The sequence below is a fragment of the Telmatherina bonti genome (genome assembly GCF_933228915.1).
Source record: "Telmatherina bonti genome assembly, chromosome: 23".
Classification (NCBI taxonomy): Eukaryota; Metazoa; Chordata; class Actinopteri; order Atheriniformes; family Telmatherinidae; genus Telmatherina; species Telmatherina bonti.
In genome coordinates, this window is record NC_136632.1 from 1547879 (window position 1) to 1573168 (window position 25290).

General features: G+C 51.1%; 2 protein-coding genes across 2 annotated transcripts in view; one reads left to right on the plus strand and one right to left on the minus strand.

The window, feature by feature from the left end:
- The window catches only part of cog5 (component of oligomeric golgi complex 5), a 302838-nt gene extending 282139 nt beyond the window's left edge, over positions 1-20699 (plus strand). The window contains exons 12-22 of the mRNA XM_079262900.1: positions 6477-6681; positions 6769-6930; positions 18031-18130; positions 18211-18321; positions 18395-18457; positions 19433-19536; positions 19656-19893; positions 19961-20037; positions 20107-20233; positions 20305-20384; positions 20487-20699. Coding sequence (XP_079119026.1) covers positions 6477-6681; positions 6769-6930; positions 18031-18130; positions 18211-18321; positions 18395-18457; positions 19433-19536; positions 19656-19893; positions 19961-20037; positions 20107-20233; positions 20305-20384; positions 20487-20613 — 1394 coding nt within the window. The 3' untranslated portion in view covers positions 20614-20699. The remainder of the gene's footprint in view (positions 1-6476; positions 6682-6768; positions 6931-18030; positions 18131-18210; positions 18322-18394; positions 18458-19432; positions 19537-19655; positions 19894-19960; positions 20038-20106; positions 20234-20304; positions 20385-20486) is intronic.
- An 18-nt stretch (positions 20700-20717) lies between these two features.
- Positions 20718-24192, minus strand: ndufa5 (NADH:ubiquinone oxidoreductase subunit A5). Its single transcript, XM_079262901.1, has 5 exons — positions 24128-24192; positions 22394-22438; positions 22187-22303; positions 22049-22114; positions 20718-20861 (listed from the first exon to the last, which is right to left on the minus strand). The coding sequence occupies exons 1-5, from the start codon at positions 24146-24148 to the stop codon at positions 20760-20762; spliced, it is 351 nt and encodes a 116-aa protein (XP_079119027.1). The 5' UTR covers positions 24149-24192; the 3' UTR covers positions 20718-20759.
- Positions 24193-25290: the final 1098 nt, after the last annotated feature.

Consider the following 25290-nt stretch of genomic DNA (forward strand, 5'->3'; position numbering starts at 1 on the left):
TGTTGTGGCTAACTGTGTTGTGGCTAATTGTGTTGTGGCTCATTGTGTTGTGTTGTGGCTAATAGTGTTGTGTTGTGGATCATTGTGTTGTGGCTAACTGTGTTGTGGCTAATAGTGTTGTGTTGTGACTAATTGTGTTGTGGCTCATTGTGTTGTGTTGTGGCTAATAGTGTTGTGTTGTGGATCATTGTGTTGTGGCTAACTGTGTTGTGGCTAATAGTGTTGTGGCTCATTGTGTTGTGGCTAATAGTGTTGTGGCTAACTGTGTTGTGGCTAACTGTGTTGTGGCTAATAGTGTTGTGGCTCATTGTGTTGTGGCTAACTGTGTTGTGGCTAATAGTGTTGTGGCTCATTGTGTTGTGGCTAACTGTGTTGTGGCTAATAGTGTTGTGTTGTGACTAATTGTGTTGTGGCTCATTGTGTTGTGTTGTGGCTAATAGTGTTGTGTTGTGGATCATTGTGTTGTGGCTAACTGTGTTGTGGCTAATAGTGTTGTGTTGTGACTAATTGTGTTGTGGCTCATTGTGTTGTGTTGTGGCTAATAGTGTTGTGTTGTGGATCATTGTGTTGTGGCTAACTGTGTTGTGGCTAACTGTGTTGTGGCTAATAGTGTTGTGGCTAATAGTGTTGTGGCTAACTGTGTTGTGGCTAACTGTGTTGTGGCTAACTGTGTTGTGGCTAATAGTGTTGTGGCTCATTGTGTTGTGGCTAACTGTGTTGTGGCTAATAGTGTTGTGGCTCATTGTGTTGTGGCTAACTGTGTTGTGGCTAATAGTGTTGTGGCTCATTGTGTTGTGGCTAACTGTGTTGTGGCTAATTGTGTTGTGGCTAATAGTGTTGTGTTGTGGCTCATTGTGTTGTGGCTCACTGTGTTGTGGCTAATTGTGTTGTGGCTAATAGTGTTGTGTTGTGGCTCATTGTGTTGTGGCTAACTGTGTTGTGGCTAATTGTGTTGTGGCTAATTGTGTTGTGTTGTGGCTCATTGTGTTGTGGCTAACTGTGTTGTGGCTAATTGTGTTGTGGCTAATAGTGTTGTGTTGTGGCTCATTGTGTTGTGGCTAACTGTGTTGTGGCTAATAGTGTTGTGTTGTGACTAATTGTGTTGTGGCTCATTGTGTTGTGTTGTGGCTAATAGTGTTGTGTTGTGGATCATTGTGTTGTGGCTAACTGTGTTGTGGCTAATAGTGTTGTGGCTCATTGTGTTGTGGCTAATAGTGTTGTGGCTAACTGTGTTGTGGCTAACTGTGTTGTGGCTAATAGTGTTGTGGCTCATTGTGTTGTGTTGTGGCTCATTGTGTTGTGGCTAATAGTGTTGTGGCTAATAGTGTTGTGTTGTGGCTAACTGTGTTGTGGCTAACTGTGTTGTGGCCAATAGTGTTGTGGCTCATTGTGTTGTGTTGTGGCTAACTGTGTTGTGGCTAATAGTGTTGTGTTGTGACTAATTGTGTTGTGGCTCATTGTGTTGTGTTGTGGCTAATAGTGTTGTGTTGTGGATCATTGTGTTGTGGCTAACTGTGTTGTGGCTAATAGTGTTGTGTTGTGACTAATTGTGTTGTGGCTCATTGTGTTGTGTTGTGGCTAATAGTGTTGTGTTGTGGATCATTGTGTTGTGGCTAACTGTGTTGTGGCTAATAGTGTTGTGGCTCATTGTGTTGTGGCTAATAGTGTTGTGGCTAACTGTGTTGTGGCTTACTGTGTTGTGGCTAACTGTGTTGTGGCTCATTGTGTTGTGGCCCATTGTGTTGTGGCTAATAGTGTTGTGGCTCATTGCGTTGTGGCTAACTGTGTTGTGGCTCATTGTGTTGTGTCTCATTGTGTTGTGTTGTGGCTAACTGTGTTGTGGCTAATTGTGTTATGGCTAATAGTGTTGTGTTGTGGCTCATTGTGTTGTGGCTAATTGTGTTGTGTTGTGGCTAATTGTGTTGTGGCTCATTGTGTTGTGTTGTGGCTAACTGTGTTGTGGCTAATAGTGTTGTGTTGTGGCTAATTGTGTTGTGGCTCATTGTGTTGTGTTGTGGCTTATTGTGTTGTGTTGTGGCTAATTGTGTTGTGGCTCATTGTATTGTTGTGGCTCATTGTGTTGTGTTGTGGCTAATTGTGTTGTGTTGTGGCTAATTGTGTTGTGGCTCATTGTGTTGTGTTGTGGCCAATTGTGTTGTAGCTCATTGTGTTGTGTTGTGGCTCATTGTGTTGTGTTGTGGCTTATTGTGTTGTGGCTCATTGTGTTGTGTAGTGGATAATTGTGTTGTGAATCATTGTGTTGTGTTGTGGCTAATTGTGTTGTGTTGTGGCTAATTGTGTTGTGGCTATTAGTGTTGTGTTGTGGCTAACTGTGTTGTGGCTCATTGTGTTGTGTTGTGGCCGATTGTGTTGTGGCTAACTGTGTTGTGGCTAATAGTGTTGTGTTGTGGCTTATTGTGTTGTGGCTAATAGTGTTGTGTTGTGGCTCATTGTGTTGTGGCTCACTGTGTTGTGGCTCATTGTGTTGTGGCTCATTGTGTTGTGGCTAACTGTGTTGTGGCTAATAGTGTTGTGTTGTGGCTTATTGTGTTGTGGCTAATAGTGTTGTGTTGTGGCTAATTGTGTTGTGGCCAATAGTGTTGTGGCTCATTGTGTTGTGTTGGGACTAATTGTATTGTGGATCATTGTGTTGTGGCTAACTGTGTTGTGGCTAATAGTGTTGTGGCTCATTGTGTTGTGGCTAATGTGTTGTGGCTAATTGTGTTGTGGCTAATAGTGTTGTGTTGTGGCTCATTGTGTTGTGGCTAACTGTGTTGTGGCTCATTGTGTTGTGTTGTGGCTAACTGTGTTGTGGCTAATAGTGTTGTGTTGTGGCTTATTGTGTTGTGGCTAATAGTGTTGTGGCTAATAGTGTTGTGTTGTGGCTCATTGTGTTGTGGCTAACTGTGTTGTGGCTAATAGTGTTGTGTTGTGGCTAACTGTGTTGTGGCTAATTGTGTTGTGGCCAATAGTATTGTGGCTCATTGTGTTGTGTTGTGGCTAACTGTGTTGTGGCTAATAGTGTTGTGTTGTGACTAATTGTGTTGTGGCTCATTGTGTTGTGTTGTGGCTAATAGTGTTGTGTTGTGGATCATTGTGTTGTGGCTAACTGTGTTGTGGCTAATAGTGTTGTGTTGTGACTAATTGTGTTGTGGCTCATTGTGTTGTGTTGTGGCTAATAGTGTTGTGTTGTGGATCATTGTGTTGTGGCTAACTGTGTTGTGGCTAATAGTGTTGTGGCTCATTGTGTTGTGGCTAATAGTGTTGTGGCTAACTGTGTTGTGGCTAACTGTGTTGTGGCTAATAGTGTTGTGGCTCATTGTGTTGTGGCTAACTGTGTTGTGGCTCATTGTGTTGTGGCTAACTGTGTTGTGGCTAATAGTGTTGTGTTGTGACTAATTGTGTTGTGGCTCATTGTGTTGTGTTGTGGCTAATAGTGTTGTGTTGTGGATCATTGTGTTGTGGCTAACTGTGTTGTGGCTAATAGTGTTGTGTTGTGACTAATTGTGTTGTGGCTCATTGTGTTGTGTTGTGGCTAATAGTGTTGTGTTGTGGATCATTGTGTTGTGGCTAACTGTGTTGTGGCTAACTGTGTTGTGGCTAATAGTGTTGTGGCTCATTGTGTTGTGGCTAATAGTGTTGCGGCTAACTGTGTTGTGGCTAACTGTGTTGTGGCTAATAGTGTTGTGGCTCATTGTGTTGTGGCTAACTGTGTTGTGGCTAATAGTGTTGTGGCTCATTGTGTTGTGGCTAACTGTGTTGTGGCTAATAGTGTTGTGGCTCATTGTGTTGTGGCTAACTGTGTTGTGGCTAATTGTGTTGTGGCTAATAGTGTTGTGTTGTGGCTCATTGTGTTGTGGCTCACTGTGTTGTGGCTAATTGTGTTGTGGCTAATAGTGTTGTGTTGTGGCTCATTGTGTTGTGGCTAACTGTGTTGTGGCTAATTGTGTTGTGGCTAATTGTGTTGTGTTGTGGCTCATTGTGTTGTGGCTAACTGTGTTGTGGCTAATTGTGTTGTGGCTAATAGTGTTGTGTTGTGGCTCATTGTGTTGTGGCTGTTGTTTTGCTGTGCCTCCACCGTATGAATGAGTCATGGAAGCAGCCGATTCCCTAGCAGGACTTGTTCAGAGATGGACCTTCAGGAAGGACTGATGTGTTGTCCACAACTACACTCTAATTGTTCTTCCAGTGTTCTTCCTCACAGTGAGGCAGATAAAAAGGCAGAAAAGTGGACGGTGGGAGGAAGTGTGAATCTTTCACTCAGAAAAAACCCTGAATTATTCCAACAATAGCATCCCTCTCGCTCTCTCAGCCTGACATAAAGTGTTGAAACTGAGTTTGAGGCCAAGTTTGTTACAAATCAGCCAAATCCGCCTCTCCTGTTCTCACTTCATAATTCTCTGGAATGAGGAGCTGAAACGCCTCCATGTGTGATCTATGTGCAGATACTCTTACTGGCTACTGTTTTGCCTTTTGTGACTAATGCAGAGTTATATTCATCTATGTCTTAATCTCAGCTCATGTAGTTTCAGTTCATCCTGAAAAGAAACTGATTTCTCAGGTCTGCATATTTTAGACTTGTTCCTCCTCAGAAGTTCCTGAGTCAGATTATTGAACTTCAGCATCAAGCCTATTAACGAGCCCTGTATTTCTACCAGGTGTCTGGAGGTGGGGCTGTCTATCAAACATGCTGGGCCGGGGCCTGACGACTGGTGTTGAAAAACACTGTGTTAATGTGACAGGCTTCCTGCTGGGGAGTTTGTGAACAATATTCCAAAGACCCTTTTACTGGTCCATTACTGGATTTCTTTCAGAATCCATACGTGTGCAGTGACATCACCTCGTTATTTTCCAAGCAGTCTGTGTTTGTCAAACGTAGCAGAGCCTTTGGTTTTGGCATCAGCTGCTTATGTGGGAGCCCCTGTTCTTAGGGTTAGCTGCTCATTTCAAAGCTTGTGTTAGCTGTTCATGTGAGGGGCTGCAGTTTTAGCTATAGCTGTTCGTGTGAGGGGCCGCAGATTTAGTGTTAGCTGTTCGTGTGAGGGGCCGCAGATTTAGTGTTAGCTGTTCATGTGAGGGGCTGCAGATTTAGTGTTAGCTGTTCATGTTAGGGGCCGCAGTTTTTGTGTTAGCTGTTCGTGTGAGGGGCCGCAGACTTAGTGTTAGCTGTTCATGTGAGGGGCTGCAGATTTAGTGTTAGCTGTTCATGTGAGGGGCCACAGTTTTTGTGTTAGCTGTTCATGTGAGGGGCTGCAGATTTAGTGTTAGCTGTTCATGTGAGGGGCCGCAGTTTTTGTGTTAGCTGTTCATGTGAGGGGCCGCAGACTTAGTGTTAGCTGTTCATGTGAGGGGCTGCAGATTTAGTGTTAGCTGTTCATGTGAGGGGCCGCAGTTTTTGTGTTAGCTGTTCATGTGAGGGGCCGCAGACTTAGTGTTAGCTGTTCATGTGAGGGGCCACAGTTTTTGTGTTAGCTGTTCATGTGAGGGGCTGCAGATTTAGTGTTAGCTGTTCATGTTAGGGGCCGCAGTTTTTGTGTTAGCTGTTCATGTGAGGGGCTGCAGATTTAGTGTTAGCTGTTCATGTGAGGGGCCACAGTTTTTGTGTTAGCTGTTCATGTGAGGGGCTGCAGATTTAGTGTTAGCTGTTCATGTGAGGGGCCGCAGTTTTTGTGTTAGCTGTTCATGTGAGGGGCCGCAGACTTAGTGTTAGCTGTTCATGTGAGGGGCTGCAGATTTAGTGTTAGCTGTTCATGTGAGGGGCCACAGTTTTTGTGTTAGCTGTTCATGTGAGGGGCTGCAGTCTTAGTGTTAGCTGTTCATGTTAGGGGCTGCAGATTTAGTGTTAGCAGATGCAGCAGTGTGTCAGTTATTGTGTTCTAACATTTAGCATTAGCTTTATGTTAACAATTTGGCATCACTCCTCAAAATCCCACCAGCAACACAGTGACATGACTGCTGGCAGATTTAAACAACTGCAACACAAGGACAACACAAGGAAAAAAGGAAAAGCACAATGGACAGCAACAAAAGCAAACACTGAATGATTTTACAAAACATGAGGAACTCAAAGAAAAAGCAGGAAGACACCGTGATATGAGACAGCTATAGAAATTCTTGTCCTGGTTGACCAGCTCCTGTCCATTGCCAAGTCTAATTTGTCCATCATTTTGTTCCAATGGGGTGATGGTCTGCTGTAATGTTCTGTGTTGGGGTGGTGCTTTGGTGGACGTCCTGAGCCTGTATTAGTGTTTCCATGTCTGATCCACTAACTCCTGACAGACCACAGAGGTTCTGGCTGGACAGATGAATGCAGCTCCTGTTCTGTTTTACCTTTCTGTTTGTGTCAAACTGTGGAGTTGCTTGTTCATGTCTATATTTGTGCTGGACTTTGAAGACCAGCTTCATTTCTCTGCTGATGTGCAGAACTTTCAGTGGGCAGAGCAGAAGTCATTAGAAACACGTCTTGTCCCTTTCAGCCTCGTCCTTCCTGAAGCAGGCGTTTGAAGGGGAATATCCTAAACTGCTGCGGCTGTACAACGAGCTGTGGCGCCGCCTGCAGCAGTACAGCAGTAGTCTGCAGGGCGGGGTGACGGCTGGCGGGGGGGTGGAGGTAGCTCTGGACATCGCTTCAGCAGACATGGACAACCAGGACCTCTTCACACACAGCAAACAGGACTACAAGTAAGTACAGGTCAGGTGTCCGGATTTCTGCTGGACATCGGCTGCTTGTCGACTTACTCAGTCTGTTGTCTATGATCATCTTTGTAGCCTGGAGAAAGCTCTGAAAGACTCTTTGCAGCCGTATGAAGCTGCCTACCTCTCCAAGTCCCTGTCCCGCCTGTTTGATCGCATCAACCTGGTGTTTCCCATGGGGGGGCGAAACCCACCTTCCAATGATGAACTAGACAGCATCATCAAGACCATCAGCAGGCGAGTACCACTCTGCTTGTTGGGAGTGCTAGTATTTTACAAAACATGAAATGAAATTCATGAAATTCATCCAACATATGTTGGATGGATGTATGTTGGATGGATGTATGTTGGATGTCGGATGGACGGATGTCGGATGGACGTATGTCGGACGGACGTATGTCGGACGGATGTCGGATGGACGGATGTCGGATGGACGGATGTCGGATGGACGTATGTCGGACGGACGTATGTCGGACGGATGTCGGATGGACGTATGTCGGATGGACGTATGTCGGATGGACGTATGTCGGATGGACGGATGTCGGATGGATGATGTCGGATGGATAGATGTCGGATGGATGGATGTTGGATGGATGGATGTCAGATGTACGTATGTTGGATGGATGGATGTCGGATGGATGGATGGATGTCGGATGGACAGATGTTGGATGGACGTATGGACGGATGTCGGATGGACGGATGTCGGATGATGGATGTTGGATGGATGGATGTCGGATGGACGGATGTTGGATGGACGTCGGATGGACGGATGTCGGATGGACGGATGTCGGATGGACGGATGTCGGATGGACGGATGTCGGATGGATGGATGTCAGATGGACGTATGTTGGATGGACGGATGTATGGATGGATGTCGGATGGACGGATGTCGGATGGACGTATGTCGGATGGATGGACGTATGTCGGATGGATGGACGTATGTCGGATGGACGTATGTCGGACGGACGTATGTCGGACGGACGTATGTCGGACGGATGGATGTCGGATAGACGGATGTCGGATGGACGGATGTCGGATGGACGGATGTCGGATGGATGGATGTTGGATGGACGTCAGATGGACGGACGTCGGATGGACGGATGACGGATGTCGGATGGACGGATGTCGGATGGACGGATGTCGGATGGATGGATGTCGGATGGACGTATGTTGGATGGACGTATGTTGGATGGACGGATGTCGGATGGACGTATGTCGGATGGATGGACGTATGTCGGATGGATGGACGTATGTCGGATGGATGGATGTCGGATGGACGGATGTCGGATGGATGGATGTCGGATGGATGGATGTCGGATGGACGGATGTCGGATGGACGGATGTCGGATGGACGGATGTCGGATGGATGGATGTCGGATGGACGTATGGACGTATGTCGGATGGACGTATGTCGGATGGACGTATGTCGGATGGATGGATGTGGATGTCGGATGGACGTATGGACGTATGTCGGATGGACGTATGTCGGATGGACGTATGTCGGACGGACGTATGTCGGATGGATGGATGTCGGATGGACGGATGTCGGATGGACGGATGTCGGATGGACGGATGTCGGATGACGGATGTCGGATGGATGGATGTCGGATGGATGGATGTCGGATGGACGGATGTCGGATGGACGGATGTCGGATGGACGGATGTCGGATAGATGGGTGTCGGATGGACGTGTGTCGGATGGACGTGTGTCGGATGGATGGACGTATGTCGGATGGATGGATGTCGGATGGACGGATGTCGGATGGATGGATGTCGGATGGATGGATGTCGGATGGACGGATGTCGGATGGATGGATGTCGGATGGACGGATGTCGGATGGACGGATGTCGGATGGATGGATGTCGGATGGACGTATGGACGTATGTCGGATGGACGTATGTCGGATGGACGTATGTCGGATGGATGGATGTGGATGTCGGATGGACGTATGGACGTATGTCGGATGGACGTATGTCGGATGGACGTATGTCGGACGGACGTATGTCGGATGGATGGATGTCGGATGGACGGATGTCGGATGGACGGATGTCGGATGGACGGATGTCGGATGACGGATGTCGGATGGATGGATGTCGGATGGATGGATGTCGGATGGACGGATGTCGGATGGACGGATGTCGGATGGACGGATGTCGGATGGACGGATGTCGGATGGACGTGTGTCGGATGGACGTGTGTCGGATGGACGTGTGTCGGATGGACGCGTGTCGGATGGACGCGTGTCGGATGGACGCGTGTCGGATGGACGCGTGTCGGATGGATGGATGTTGGATGGACGTATGGACGTATGTCGGATGGACGTATGTCGGATTGACGTGTGTCGGATTGACGTGTGTCGGATTGACGTGTGTCGGATGGACGTGTGTCGGATGGACGGGTGTTGGATGGACGCGTGTCGGATGGACGTGTGTCGGATGGACGCGTGTCGGATGGACGCGTGTCGGATGGACGCGTGTCGGATGGACGCGTGTCGGATGGACGTATGTCGGATGGATGATGTCGGATGGATGGATGTTGGATGGATGGATGTCAGATGTACGTATGTTGGATGGATGGATGTCGGATGGACAGATGTTGGATGGACGTATGGACGTATGTCGGATGGACGGATGTCGGATGATGGATGTTGGACGGATGGATGTCGGATGGACGTATGTCGGATGGACGTATGTCGGATGGACGTATGTCGGATGGATGGACGTATGTCGGATGGATGGACGTATGTCGGATGGATGGACGTATGTCGGATGGACGTATGTCGGATGGACGGATGTCGGATGGACGTATGTCGGATGGACGTATGTCGGATGGATGGACGTATGTCGGATGGATGGACGTATGTCGGATGGATGGACGTATGTCGGATGGACGTATGTCGGATGGACGTATGTCGGATGGACGTATGTCGGATGGACGGATGTCGGATGGACGGATGTCGGATGGACGTATGGACGTATGTCGGATGGACGTATGTCGGATGGACATATGTCGGATGGACATATGTCGGATGGACGGATGTCGGATGGATGGATGTCGGATGGACGGATGTCGGATGGACGGATGTCGGATGGACGTATGTCGGACGGACGTATGTCGGATGGACGTATGTCGGATGGACGGATGTCGGATGGACGGATGTCGGATGGATGGATGTCGGATGGACGTATGTTGGATGGACGGATGTCGGATGGATGATGTCGGATGGATAGATGTCGGATGGATGGATGTCGGATGGACGGATGTCGGATGGATGGACGTATGTCGGACGGACGTATGTCGGACGGACGTATGTCGGACGGACGTATGTCGGACGGATGGATGTCGGACGGATGGATGTCGGACGGATGGATGTCGGACGGATGGATGTCGGATGGACGTATGTCGGACGGACGTATGTCGGACGGATGTCGGATGGACGTATGTCGGATGGACGTATGTCGGATGGATGGATGTCGGATGGACGTATGTTGGATGGACGGATGTCGGATGGATGATGTCGGATGGATAGATGTCGGATGGATGGATGTTGGATGGATGGATGTCAGATGTACGTATGTTGGATGGATGGATGTCGGATGGACAGATGTCGGATGGACGTATGGACGTATGTCGGATGGACGTATGTCGGATGGACGTGTGTCGGATGGATGGATGTCGGATGGACGTGTGTCGGATTGACGTGTGTCGGATGGACGTGTGTCGGATGGACGTGTGTCGGATGGACGGATGTTGGATGGACGTGTGTCGGATGGACGTGTGTCGGATGGACGCGTGTCGGATGGACGCGTGTCGGATGGACGCGTGTCGGATGGACGCGTGTCGGATGGACGCGTGTCGGATGGACGTATGTCGGATGGACGGATGTCGGATGGACGGATGTCGGATAGATGGGTGTCGGATGGACGTGTGTCGGATGGACGTGTGTCGGATGGATGGACGTATGTCGGATGGATGGATGTCGGATGGACGGATGTCGGATGGATGGATGTCGGATGGATGGATGTCGGATGGACGGATGTCGGATGGATGGATGTCGGATGGACGCGTGTCGGATGGACGCGTGTCGGATGGACGCGTGTCGGATGGACGTATGTCGGATGGACGTATGTCGGATGGATGATGTCGGATGGATGGATGTTGGATGGATGGATGTCAGATGTACGTATGTTGGATGGATGGATGTCGGATGGATGGATGGATGTCGGATGGACAGATGTTGGATGGACGTATGGACGTATGTCGGATGGACGGATGTCGGATGATGGATGTTGGACGGATGGATGTCGGATGGACGGATGTTGGATGGACGTCGGATGGACGGATGTCGGATGGACGGATGTCGGATGGACGCGTGTCGGATGGACGCGTGTCGGATGGACGGATGTCGGATGGATGATGTCGGATGGATAGATGTCGGATGGATGGATGTCGGATGGATGGATGTCGGATGGACGTATGTCGGATGGATGGACGTATGTCGGATGGATGGACGTATGTCGGATGGACGTATGTCGGACGGACGGATGTCGGACGGACGGATGTCGGACGGACGGATGTCGGACGGATGGATGTCGGACGGATGGATGTCGGATGGACGGATGTCGGATGGACGGATGTCGGATGGACGGATGTTGGACGGACGTCGGATGGACGGATGTTGGACGGACGTCGGATGGACGGATGTCGGATGGACGGATGTTGGACGGACGTCGGATGGACGGATGTCGGATGGACGGATGTCGGATGGACGGATGTCGGATGGACGGATGTCGGATGGATGGACGTATGTCGGATGGATGGACGTATGTCGGATGGATGGATGTCGGATGAACGGATGTCGGATGGACGTATGTCGGATGGACGTATGTCGGATGGACGTATGTCGGATGGACGGATGTCGGATGGATGGATGTCGGATGGACGTATGTCGGATGGACGTATGTCGGATGGACGGATGTCGGATGGACGGATGTCGGATGGACGGATGTCGGATGGATGGATGTCGGATGGATGGATGTCGGACGGACGTATGTCGGACGGATGTCGGATGGACGTATGTCGGATGGACGGATGTCGGATGGATGGATGTCGCATGGACGTATGTTGGATGGACGGATGTCGGATGGATGATGTCGGATGGATAGATGTCGGATGGATGGATGTTGGATGGATGGATGTCAGATGTACGTATGTTGGATGGATGGATGTCGGATGGATGGATGGATGTCGGATGGACAGATGTTGGATGGACGTATGGACGGATGTCGGATGGACGGATGTCGGATGATGGATGTTGGATGGATGGATGTCGGATGGACGGATGTTGGATGGACGTCGGATGGATGGATGTCGGATGGACGGATGTCGGATGGATGGATGTCAGATGGACGTATGTTGGATGGACGGATGTCGTATGGATGGATGTCGGATGGACGTATGTCGGATGGACGTATGTCGGATGGATGGACGTATGTCGGACGGACGTATGTCGGATGGACGGATGTCGGATGGATGGATGTCGGATGGATGGATGTCAGATGGACGTATGTTGGATGGACGGATGTCGGATGGACGTATGTCGGATGGATGGACGTATGTCGGATGGATGGACGTATGTCGGATGGACGTATGTCGGATGGATGGATGTCGGATGGACGGATGTTGGATGGACGTATGTCGGATGGACGTATGTCGGATGGACGGATGTCGGATGGACGGATGTCGGATGGATGGATGTCGGATGGACGTATGGACGTATGTCGGATGGACGTATGTCGGATGGACGTATGTCGGATGGACGGATGTCGGATGGACGGATGTCGGATGATGGATGTCGGATGATGGATGTCGGATGGATGGATGTCGGATGGACGGATGTCGGATAGATGGATGTCGGATGGACGGGTGTCGGATGGACGTGTCGGATGGACGCGTGTCGGATGGACGCGTGTCGGATGGACGCATGTCGGATGGATGGATGTTGGATGGACGTATGGACGGATGTCGGATGATGGATGTTGGATGGATGGATGTCGGATGGACGGATGTTGGATGGACGTCGGATGGACGGATGTCGGATGGACGGATGTCGGATGGACGGATGTCGGATGGACGTATGTCGGATGGATGGACGTATGTCGGATGGATGGACGTATGTCGGACGGACGTATGTCGGACGGACGGATGTCGGACGGATGGATGTCAGACGGATGGATGTCAGACGGATGGATGTCGGACGGACGGATGTCGGATGGACGGATGTCGGATGGACGGATGTCGGATGGACGGATGTTGGATGGACGTCGGATGGACGGATGTCGGATGGATGGATGTCGGATGGACGGATGTCGGATGGACGTATGTCGGACGGACGTATGTCGGACGGACGGATGTCGGACGGACGGATGTCGGACGGATGGATGTCAGACGGATGGATGTCGGACGGACGGATGTCGGATGGACGGATGTCGGATGGACGGATGTCGGATGGACGGATGTTGGATGGACGTCGGATGGACGGATGTCGGATGGATGGATGTCGGATGGACAGATGTTGGATGGACGTATGGACGGATGTCGGATGGACGGATGTCGGATGATGGATGTTGGATGGATGGATGTCGGATGGACGGATGTTGGATGGACGTCGGATGGACGGATGTCGGATGGACGGATGTCGGATGGACGTATGTCAGATGGACGTATGTTGGATGGACGGATGTCGTATGGATGGATGTCGGATGGACGGATGTCGGATGGACGTATGTCGGATGGATGGACGTATGTCGGATGGATGGACGTATGTCGGACGGACGTATGTCGGACGGACGGATGTCGGACGGATGGATGTCGGACGGATGGATGTGGGATGGACGTATGTCGGATGGACGTATGTCGGATGGACGGATGTCGGATGGACGGATGTTGGATGGACGTCGGATGGATGGATGTCAGATGGACGTATGTTGGATGGACGGATGTCGGATGGACGTATGTCGGATGGATGGATGGATGTCGGATGGATGGATGTCAGATGGACGTATGTCGGATGGACGCGTGTCGGATGGACGCGTGTCGGATGGATGGATGTTGGATGGACGTATGGACGTATGTCGGATGGACGTATGTCGGATGGACGTGTGTCGGATGGACGTGTGTCGGATTGACGTGTGTCGGATGGACGTGTGTCGGATGGACGGATGTTGGATGGACGTGTGTCGGATGGACGTGTGTCGGATGGACGCGTGTCGGATGGACGCGTGTCGGATGGACGGATGTCGGATGGACGGATGTCGGATGGACGTATGTCGGATGGATGATGTCGGATGGATAGATGTCGGATGGATGGATGTTGGATGGATGGATGTCAGATGTACGTATGTTGGATGGATGGATGTCGGATGGATGGATGGATGTCGGATGGACAGATGTTGGATGGACGTATGGACGTATGTCGGATGGACGGATGTCGGATGATGGATGTTGGACGGATGGATGTCGGATGGACGGATGTTGGATGGACGTCGGATGGACGGATGTCGGATGGACGGATGTCGGATGGATGGATGTCAGATGGACGTATGTTGGATGGACGGATGTCGTATGGATGGATGTCGGATGGACGGATGTCGGATGGACGTATGTCGGATGGATGGACGTATGTCGGATGGATGGACGTATGTCGGATGGACGTATGTCGGACGGACGTATGTCGGACGGACGGATGTCGGACGGATGGATGTCGGACGGATGGATGTCGGATGGACGGATGTCGGATGGACGGATGTCGGATGGACGGATGTTGGACGGACGTCGGATGGACGGATGTTGGACGGACGTCGGATGGACGGATGTCGGATGGACGGATGTTGGACGGACGTCGGATGGACGGATGTCGGATGGACGGATGTCGGATGGACGTATGTCGGATGGATGGACGTATGTCGGATGGATGGACGTATGTCGGATGGATGGATGTCGGATGGATGGATGTTGGATGGATGGATGTCAGATGTACGTATGTTGGATGGATGGATGTCGGATGGATGGATGGATGTCGGATGGACAGATGTTGGATGGACGTATGGACGGATGTCGGATGGACGGATGTCGGATGATGGATGTTGGATGGATGGATGTCGGATGGACGGATGTTGGATGGACGTCGGATGGACGGATGTCGGATGGACGGATGTCGGATGGATGGATGTCAGATGGACGTATGTTGGATGGACGGATGTCGTATGGATGGATGTCGGATGGACGGATGTCGGATGGACGTATGTCGGATGGATGGACGTATGTCGGATGGATGGACGTATGTCGGATGGATGGACGTATGTCGGACGGACGTATGTCGGACGGACGGATGTCGGACGGATGGATGTCGGACGGATGGATGTCGGATGGACGTATGTCGGATGGACGTATGTCGGATGGACGGATGTCGGATGGACGGATGTTGGATGGACGTCGGATGGACGGATGTCGGATGGACGGATGTCGGATGGATGGATGTCGGATGGATGGATGTCAGATGGACGTATGTTGGATGGACGGATGTCGGATGGACGTATGTCGGATGGATGGATGGATGTCGGATGGATGGATGTCAGATGGACGTATGTCGGATGGACGCGTGTCGGATGGACGCGTGTCGGATGGATGGATGTTGGATGGACGTATGGACGTATGTCGGATGGACGTATGTCGGATGGACGTGTGTCGGATTGACGTGTGTCGGATGGACGTGTGTCGGATGGACGGATGTTGGATGGACGTATGTCGGATGGACGTGTGTCGGATTGACGTGTGTCGGATGGACGTGTGTCGGATGGACGGATGTTGGATGGACGTGTGTCGGATGGACGTGTGTCGGATGGACGCGTGTCGGATGGACGCGTGTCGGATGGACGGATGTCGGATGGACGGATGTCGGATGGACGTATGTCGGATGGATGATGTCGGATGGATAGATGTCGGATGGATGGATGTTGGATGGATGGATGTCAGATGTACGTATGTTGGATGGATGGATGTCGGATGGATGGATGGATGTCGGATGGACAGATGTTGGATGGACGTATGGACGGATGTCGGATGGACGGATGTCGGATGATGGATGTTGGACGGATGGATGTCGGATGGACGGATGTTGGATGGACGTCGGATGGACGGATGTCGGATGGACGGATGTCGGATGGATGGATGTCAGATGGACGTATGTTGGATGGACGGATGTCGTATGGATGGATGTCGGATGGACGGATGTCGGATGGACGTATGTCGGATGGATGGACGTATGTCGGACGGACGTATGTCGGACGGACGGATGTCGGACGGATGGATGTCGGACGGATGGATGTCGGATGGACGGATGTCGGATGGACGGATGTCGGATGGACGGATGTTGGACGGACGTCGGATGGACGGATGTTGGACGGACGTCGGATGGACGGATGTCGGATGGACGGATGTTGGACGGACGTCGGATGGACGGATGTCGGATGGACGGATGTCGGATGGACGGATGTCGGATGGACGTATGTCGGATGGATGGACGTATGTCGGATGGATGGACGTATGTCGGATGGATGGATGTCGGATGAACGGATGTCGGATGGACGTATGTCGGATGGACGTATGTCGGATGGACGTATGTCGGATGGACGGATGTCGGATGGACGTATGTCGGATGGACGTATGTCGGATGGATGGATGTCGGATGGATGGATGTCGGATGGACGGATGTCGGATGGATGGATGTCGGATGGATGGATGTCGGACGGACGTATGTCGGACGGACGTATGTCGGACGGATGTCGGATGGACGTATGTCGGATGGACGGATGTCGGATGGATGGATGTCGCATGGACGTATGTTGGATGGACGGATGTCGGATGGATGATGTCGGATGGATAGATGTCGGATGGATGGATGTTGGATGGATGGATGTCAGATGTACGTATGTTGGATGGATGGATGTCGGATGGATGGATGGATGTCGGATGGACAGATGTTGGATGGACGTATGGACGGATGTCGGATGGACGGATGTCGGATGATGGATGTTGGATGGATGGATGTCGGATGGACGGATGTTGGATGGACGTCGGATGGATGGATGTCGGATGGACGGATGTCGGATGGATGGATGTCAGATGGACGTATGTTGGATGGACGGATGTCGTATGGATGGATGTCGGATGGACGTATGTCGGATGGACGTATGTCGGATGGATGGACGTATGTCGGACGGACGTATGTCGGATGGACGGATGTCGGATGGATGGATGTCGGATGGATGGATGTCAGATGGACGTATGTTGGATGGACGGATGTCGGATGGACGTATGTCGGATGGATGGACGTATGTCGGATGGATGGACGTATGTCGGATGGACGTATGTCGGATGGATGGATGTCGGATGGACGGATGTTGGATGGACGTATGTCGGATGGACGTATGTCGGATGGACGGATGTCGGATGGACGGATGTCGGATGGATGGATGTCGGATGGACGTATGGACGTATGTCGGATGGACGTATGTCGGATGGACGGATGTCGGATGGACGGATGTCGGATGATGGATGTCGGATGATGGATGTCGGATGGATGGATGTCGGATGGACGGATGTCGGATAGATGGATGTCGGATGGACGGGTGTCGGATGGACGTGTCGGATGGACGCGTGTCGGATGGACGCGTGTCGGATGGACGCATGTCGGATGGATGGATGTTGGATGGACGTATGGACGGATGTCGGATGATGGATGTTGGATGGATGGATGTCGGATGGACGGATGTTGGATGGACGTCGGATGGACGGATGTCGGATGGACGGATGTCGGATGGACGGATGTCGTATGGATGGATGTCGGATGGACGGATGTCGGATGGACGTATGTCGGATGGATGGACGTATGTCGGATGGATGGACGTATGTCGGACGGACGTATGTCGGACGGACGGATGTCGGACGGATGGATGTCAGACGGATGGATGTCGGACGGACGGATGTCGGATGGACGGATGTCGGATGGACGGATGTCGGATGGACGGATGTTGGATGGACGTCGGATGGACGGATGTCGGATGGATGGATGTCGGATGGACGGATGTCGGATGGACGTATGTCGGATGGACGTATGTCGGACGGACGTATGTCGGACGGACGGACGGACGTCGGACGGACGGACGTCGGACGGACGTATGTCGGACGGATGTCAGGACGTCCGTGCCGATAACCTGTCCGTTGGCCGCGTGTCCTCTCGGCTGATTACGCTCTCCGGACTTCATGGTTTCTTGCAGCGAGCTGAACGTGGCGGCAGTGGACCAGAACTTGTCTCTTTCTGTGGCCAAGAACGCGGCTAAAACTGTCCAACTGTTCTGCGTGAAGTCTGAACAGCTGGTGCGTACGTCTCCACTGCGTTTTGTCCACCTGAATACCTGTCCAGCCTCCCTGATCACCAGTCTGTCCTCTGCCTCCAGCTCTGCACACAAGGTGATGCCAGTCAGGTGATCGGTCCGTTAACGGACGGTCAGAGAAGGAATATCGCTGTGGTCAACTCCCTGTACCGTCTTCAGCAAGCTGTTGCCAAGGTAACCTTCGATAATCAGCAGCATGTAGTTCTGTCTGCTCCTCATTTGTTAATCCTGTCTCTGGCTTTTTCAGATCATTTCAGGTTTGGGGTCGAGTCCGCCCGCGGCCGCAGAGGCTCTGTCTTCTTCTGTGGAGGTATCACTCTCACCACCTCATGCTTGTCTGATCATCTGATGTTCAGCAAGCAGCGGAGGAACACTAAATCAATCCATACAGGTTTTATTTTTCAGTCTTCCAGGTCAGTCGCTGATGCCTGAAGAAACCGTTTGTTCTTTCTAGTGTTCATTCTTTTGTTTATTTAAAACTTTATTTAATCTCTGTCATTCTTTTGTTCGTTCATCCATCCATCCATTTATCCATCCATTCCGCCATCATCCATCTATCATCCATCAATTATCCATTCATCCATCTTCCATTCATCCAACAGTCCATCCATCCATCATCCATCCATCCATTCATCCATCTTCTACCGCTTATCTGGGGTCGGGTCGCAGGGCCAGCACCCTAGACAGGGATACCCAGACCCCAGCCACATTTGCCAACTCTGCGGGGGGATCCCGAGGCGTTCCCAGGCCAGCCGAGAGATATAATCCCTCCAGCGGGTCCTGGGTCTTCCCCGGGGTCTCCTCCCAGAGGGACGTGCCTGGAACACCTCATCCCCTCCCGGATGACGAGCCTCTCACCATATTTCTAAGCTTGATGTGCCCAGCCACCCTGCGAGGAAACTCATGTCAGCCTCTCGTATTCGCCATCTGATTGGCTCATGACCATGGGTGAGGGTGGCTACTGGTTCAGCTGCTTCTTCACCACCGCAGACTGGTGCAGACGCTGCACTGATTATAAATTTATTCATTTGTTCATTTCTTCTTTCTTTCATTTCATTCTTGAATTTGTTATTTTATTTATCTGTTTATTTAATCACTTAGCTCATAATTAATTTTTATACGTGTGTTCTCTCGTGCAGCTGATTATTTCTGTCTCCTTCTTCAGTATTTATTGTTGTGCTTTGATGTTAAACCTCTCTCACACAGCCAGCAGTCATGTGACCTGATAAGATGCTCCTCTTGACTACACGTCTGGCCCTAGTTGATGGGATGTGTGTGTGTTCAGGGTCTGTTGGTTCTGATGGGTGGCGCCGTTCAGCCGCTGCTGCAGTCGGTCAGCGACTCCATCGAGGCCATCATCATCACTCTTCATCAGGAGGACTTCTCCGGGTCAGAATCCGTCCCGTCCACTGAGACATGTTTACAGTTTGTCTGCAGGGTGAAGATGCAGGAAGTGGTGTGAGGAGACAAACCAGTGTGTTTAACTGGTTTCATGGCGTGTGTTTCAGACCTCTGTCCAGCCCCGACAAACCCGACGTCCCGTGTTCTCTCTACATGAAGGAGCTGCAGGGCTTCGTCTCCAGAGTCATGGCCGACTACTTCAGACATTTCCAGTGCGTTGACTTCATCTACGAGAACACCGAGTCCATCGCCCAGAGAGCCATCCAGCTCTTCCTCCGCCACGCCAGCCTGCTGCGGCCGCTTGGCGAAGGCGGCAAGATGAGGCTGGCTGCCGACTTCGCCCAGGTGAGGAGCCGCTGAAGAGGCGCTGTGGCGGCGTGGACCATCACGTGACGGTGTGTTTTTGTCATAGATGGAGATGGCGGTGGCCCCGCTGTGCCGCAGAGTGTCGGATCTGGGAAAACCCTACAGGATGCTGCGCTCCTTCAGGTCAGTTTGCTGCCCAGTCGTCTCCATGGTAACTGGGTCTCCAGTCCAACATGGTGTACTGTCTTCCAGGCCTCTGCTGTTCCAGACCAGTGAGCTGATCGCCAGCAGTCCAGCGGTGGGCGAACTGATCCCCTACAGTACTCTGATCCACTTCCTGTTCAGCAGAGCCCCCCCTGAGCTAAAGTCTCCGCACCAGGTCCGTATGCACACACAAAAACACACACGCTGGCGTCCATCTGACTAACCGTCCACTTCACCCCCCCACAGAGGGCAGAGTGGTCCATCGCCCGCTACTCCCAGTGGATGGATGATCATCCGTCTGAGAGAGACCGTCTGAGCCTCATCAGGTCAGCGCAAGGACACGTTTGACTCACAGCACAGGGTGTTGACATGGAGGGGAGGGATCGGTCTCAGACATCTCCTGTAATTCTGTTTCTGTCGCCTCTCAGAGGAGCTCTGGAGGCCTACGTCCAGTCGGTGCGGGCTCGGCAGGGCAAGGAGTTCGCTGCCGTGTATCCCATCATGCTGCAGCTGCTGCAGAGAGCCAGCAGCGGAGGCCAGGAGCCCAAAGCCTGAAGCAGACCAGGTCCACAGCTGGACCAGGTCCCACGGAGGACATCGTCTGGACCAGCTCATCTGCTTCACTTGGTTTAATAAAGTCAATAAACCAGAAGTCTGAGCAGAAATATTCTTTATTGATTAGATAAGACACACACACAGGTTCAGATGGGCCACTTCCACTGGTTGGGTGGAGGCTCCTCCACCAGCGGCTCCCACGGCTTCCAGTCCGACATCTTCCTTGACAGAGCCAGCTCACACTCCGCCTGTCACAGAACACACTGATGATCACATGACCCATTTAGAAACAGATAAACATAGTCTTCCTCCTCCCTCATCTTCCTCACTCCTGTCAGAGACACGGTAACACGCGTGTTCAGAAAGCTGCCGGACCCTCATTCTGACATGGGAAAGCCTTCGGTGTTTTCCAGTTTCACACCGGCTGGGTTGGACTGGTGACCTGCTGGTGGAACGGTTCTGCTTATTTTTCCTGCTGCAGCTTAATGCAGACGTGTGAAACTGTTTAATCCTGCATGTTCAGGCAGAACAACAGATCAATAATCAATCTGTAAATGATGACATGATGCAGCGACCAGATGATAGACAGCCGTTTGTGTGCCTCAGTGTGTAGTGGAACCGCTTCGCCACATGGCCGACAGCCTTGGTGATGTCACACACTCATATACTGTTATACTTATACACTCACATACACTCATAGACTTCACATAAAAGTAAGTAAAGTGAGGCGGAGCCTCTGTGACGTCACCCGTAGGTTTCTGAAGAGCTGAATTGAAGCTCGGTGGGCGGTTCCTACCATCACCATCTTGGCAGCGTCATGCGTGTCGTCTCGCCCGGAAAATACAAATATTGGCAAAGAGGTGGAGCTGAGAGGGGGGCTGTGAGCGTCATGGTGGATGACTGACATCTCACGAGCTTTCTGTAGCTAAGAGCTAACCGAGCTAACCCGGAGATAACAGGAGCTAACCAGCTACGTTCTTCTGACTTGAAGCGGGAGGTCGGGTACCTGTCAATCAAAAGGACACGCCCCTAAATATGCCGAACTTTGAGATTAAATTACTTTTAAACGGGCGAGTTAGAAAAGAATTCACTTCCCCCACAGTTGTCATGAAGGTAAACCTGACCTGTTAAACCTTAAATGGATTTTGAACCAGGCTGTAAACATGTTTATTCCTGCTGTGAAGTTGATCTTTTTAACATGGGAGTCTATGGGGATTCCCTCTGTTTTGCAGCCCCTAGTGGATGAGGGGGGAACTGCAGTTTTATGCACTTCCGCATCGGCTTCACTTTTAACCGCAGAAGGTTCCGTCCATCTTTCATATGATGATATTAACAAGCTCTGAACTTGGCGTGAAAATGACGACGGCCTTGCTGTGTCCAGAGTTGGTTTCCATGACAACAGGTTATGTCTGAGCCGCCAGAAGAGGTGGATTACCTGGAAAATGACTTCTTCAATCTGACCACAGTTGATTTTCTTCTCCAGCTTCTCCACGTCAGGTTCCTGTGAACACATGCACACGTTTAGTTGGTGTCCTCCTGAACCCGCTCCGAGTTCACTTCCTGATCCACTCACCGTCTTCACATGGCTGAAGCGCTCGTTAACCAGCTGCTCTGTGTACTTCCTGTAAGCGGCGTCCTGCGGCATGGTCTGCAAGCACGCCAGGATCTTCGAGTACAGAACCTGCAGACGCTGAGAAACACATCAGTTAGTGTCACACAGTTAGCAAGGACCGAACATCTGGACTTCACATCTGTACAGATTTAAGGAGCAGCTTCTCACCTCATGTGGGTTCTGGGACACCGCCAGGCCCACCAGGCCCGTCGTCTGGAGGAGAACCAGGAGAAACTTGTTAAACCAGGATCTGAGCCCAAGGGCTGTAAAAAGACTCAGCTGGACCAGAACATGGTCTACGATCGCAGACCTCTGACATGACCTGAGGCTGCCTCACACCAAACATCCCAATACATCGGGATGACACTACACCAGCCGCTGCCATGACAACCACTACCGTGTCCCAGTTTGTCTGCTGAAGAGCTGGTTTCTTACGGTTTTCAGAGAATGAAGACAACCAGAAAGATCTGCTGGGTTTCCTCTTGGTCTCGGATCCAGTCTGTCTTTTTACAGTTGAAGCTCGGCTCAGCTGTTTCACACCTAATGGCTACATATTATGGGGTTCATTCCTTGGTTTTCATGTCAGAAGCAGTACTCTCTCACCACTGCATGCCTGGCTTCAAGCTCCTGTTAGCCGCCAGCAGGTTGTTAGCAGAAGGCTGTTAGCCGCCAGCAGGTTGTTAGCAGAAGGCTGTTAGCCGCCAGCAGGTTGTTAGCAGAAGGCTGTTGGATGCCAGCCGGCTGTTAGCAGAATGCTGTTGGATGCCAGCCGGCTGTTAGCAGAATGCTGTTGGATGCCAGCCGGCTGTTAGCAGAATGCTGTTGGATGCCAGCCGGCTGTTAGCAGAATGCTGTTGGATGCCAGCCGGCTGTTAGCAGAATGCTGTTGGATGCCAGCCGGCTTTTAGCAGAATGCTGTTGGATGCCAGCCGGCTGTTAGCCGCCAGCCGGCTGTTAGCTGCCAGCCGGCTGTTAGCCGCCAGCCGGCTGTTAGCCGCCAGCCGGCTGTTAGCAGAAGGCCGTTAGCTGCTAGCAGCCTGTTAGATAACCGCTACCTGCTGCTACCAGAACACCTAGCAGTGTTAGCTTGTCTGATAACAGCTACATGCTGCTAGCAGTGTTAGCTTGTCAAATAACAGCTACCTGCTGCTACCAGACCACCTAGCGGTGTCAGCCTGTCAGATAGCAGCTACCTGCTGCTACCTGTCAGATAGCAACTACCTGCTGCTACCAGACCAATTAGCGGTGTCAGCCTGTCAGATAGCAGCTACATGCTGCTAGCGGTGCTAGCCTGTCAGATAGAAGCTACCTGCTGCTACCAAACCACCTAGTGGTGTTAGCTTGTTAGATAACAGCTACATGCTGCTACCAGACCACCTAGCGGTGTTAGCTTCTCAGATAACAGCTACCTGCTGCTAGCGGTGTTAGCCTGTCAGATAACAGCTACCTGCTGCTACCAGACCAGCTAGCGGTGTTAGCTTGTCAGATAGCAGCTACCTGCTGCTAGCGGTGTTAGCCTGTCAGGTAACAGCTACCTGCTGCTAGCGGTGTTAGCCTGTCAGGTAACAGCTACCTGCTGCTAGCGGTGTTAGCCTGTCAGGTAACAGCTACCTGCTGCTAGCGGTGTTAGCCTGTCAGGTAACAGCTACCTGCTGCTAGCGGTGTTAGCCTGTCAGGTAACAGCTACCTGCTGCTAGCGGTGTTAGCCTGTCAGGTAACAGCTACCTGCTGCTAGCGATGTTAGCCTGTCAGATAACAGGTACCTGCTGCTAGCGGTGTTAGCCTGTCAGATAACAGGTACCAGACCACAGGTTAAAACCCCAGTTCAGATCGTCCCTTCCAGCTCCTGGTTTCTGCAGAACATTCCCTCCCAGAACCCCAACAGACAAATGACCTCCATACCTTCTTCAGCAGCCCGGCCATTCTGCTCAGCGGACACGAAATCTGTTTTTGGCGACTTATTATGACGTTGTGACCAGGTTGTGACGCCGCGTTGATCCCCTTCGTACGTCAATGGCGCCGCCATATTGGTCCTGGCAAATTTAGACTTCTTTACAGCTGAAGAGTAGAAACACCTGGAACACCTGGCTTTTTCTGGCAGTTTCTTTTTTTTTTTACAAACTTTAAGAAATATTCGTATTATAATCATGTAAAAATATTTATTAGATGCTTTTTTCACAGAATTTCCTGCAATGAAACAAAATACCGTTTATGTCTAAAGACCAAAACGAAAAAGGAAAACATGAATTAAGTTTCTTATTGTTCTTTAAGTTTGTATTAATAGATATCAAAAGTTCCAGTCAGTTTTTAGGTCGGGTTAAAGTTTTAAGATACAAAGGAGGGTCTGTTTAAATGCTGAAAAGCATGGCAGTCACGTCAAAAATAACTAATAACTCGATCGTTTAAATGGATTTAATAGGATCCCCATTAGATTACGATGGAGACCCTCCAACAGTGATGAACTGGATAAACTCAGTAGATGAGATTATTAACAGGGAATAAACCAAACTGAGTTTAATACCAATCGTGAGAAATGGATAACAGGTGTCGCACAACAGAAACGGAGAAATACTTTGTGTTTCTTCAGCAGTGGGGCGACCCAAGCTTGCTTGACGACCCCGGATCCCGGAGATCGCCACAGCAGATAAAACGCTCTGCAGGTGTCTGTAGGAACAGCAGTAGGAGGACATGTAGTCAGTTTAAATGTTTACAACGGGTTGTCACAAGCTAATATCTGCTACTTTCACACCACTTCCACATGCCTTGTGTGTGTCTGTGGGAAGGGGTTAGGGGTGGGAGTGGGGTGGTAGGGATGAAGGGTTTTTAGGGCAGGGATGGCCTCAAGAGCCGCTCCATGTGGTGGAAGTTTCCCTGCTGCAACGCACCTGACTCGAGATTGGTGGAGAATTGGCAAACTGGTGCAGAGCTTGTCATGAAACCCTGCACCGGTCTGCTGATGAAGTCTGAAGCACATCCGGTGTTTCAGGACTCTTTGAGTCGTCGTCGGCAGTCCTGCTTTAGAGGATGGATCTGGGGGATAGAATGATGGTGGACTGTGGGTGTAT

What these genes read in the sequence shown, in the direction of transcription:
- ndufa5 (XM_079262901.1), bottom strand. Translation starts at nt 24,148, where the DNA reads ATGGCCGGGCTGCTGAAGAAG. An exon ending in TGGCCGGGCTGCTGAAGAAG is followed by an intron (nt 22,439 to 24,127) that starts GTATGGAGGTCA and finishes GTTCTCCTCCAG; the next exon opens with ACGACGGGCCTGGTGGGCCT. An exon ending in TTGAAGAAGTCATTTTCCAG is followed by an intron (nt 20,862 to 22,048) that starts GTAATCCACCTC and finishes GTTCTGTGACAG; the next exon opens with GCGGAGTGTGAGCTGGCTCT.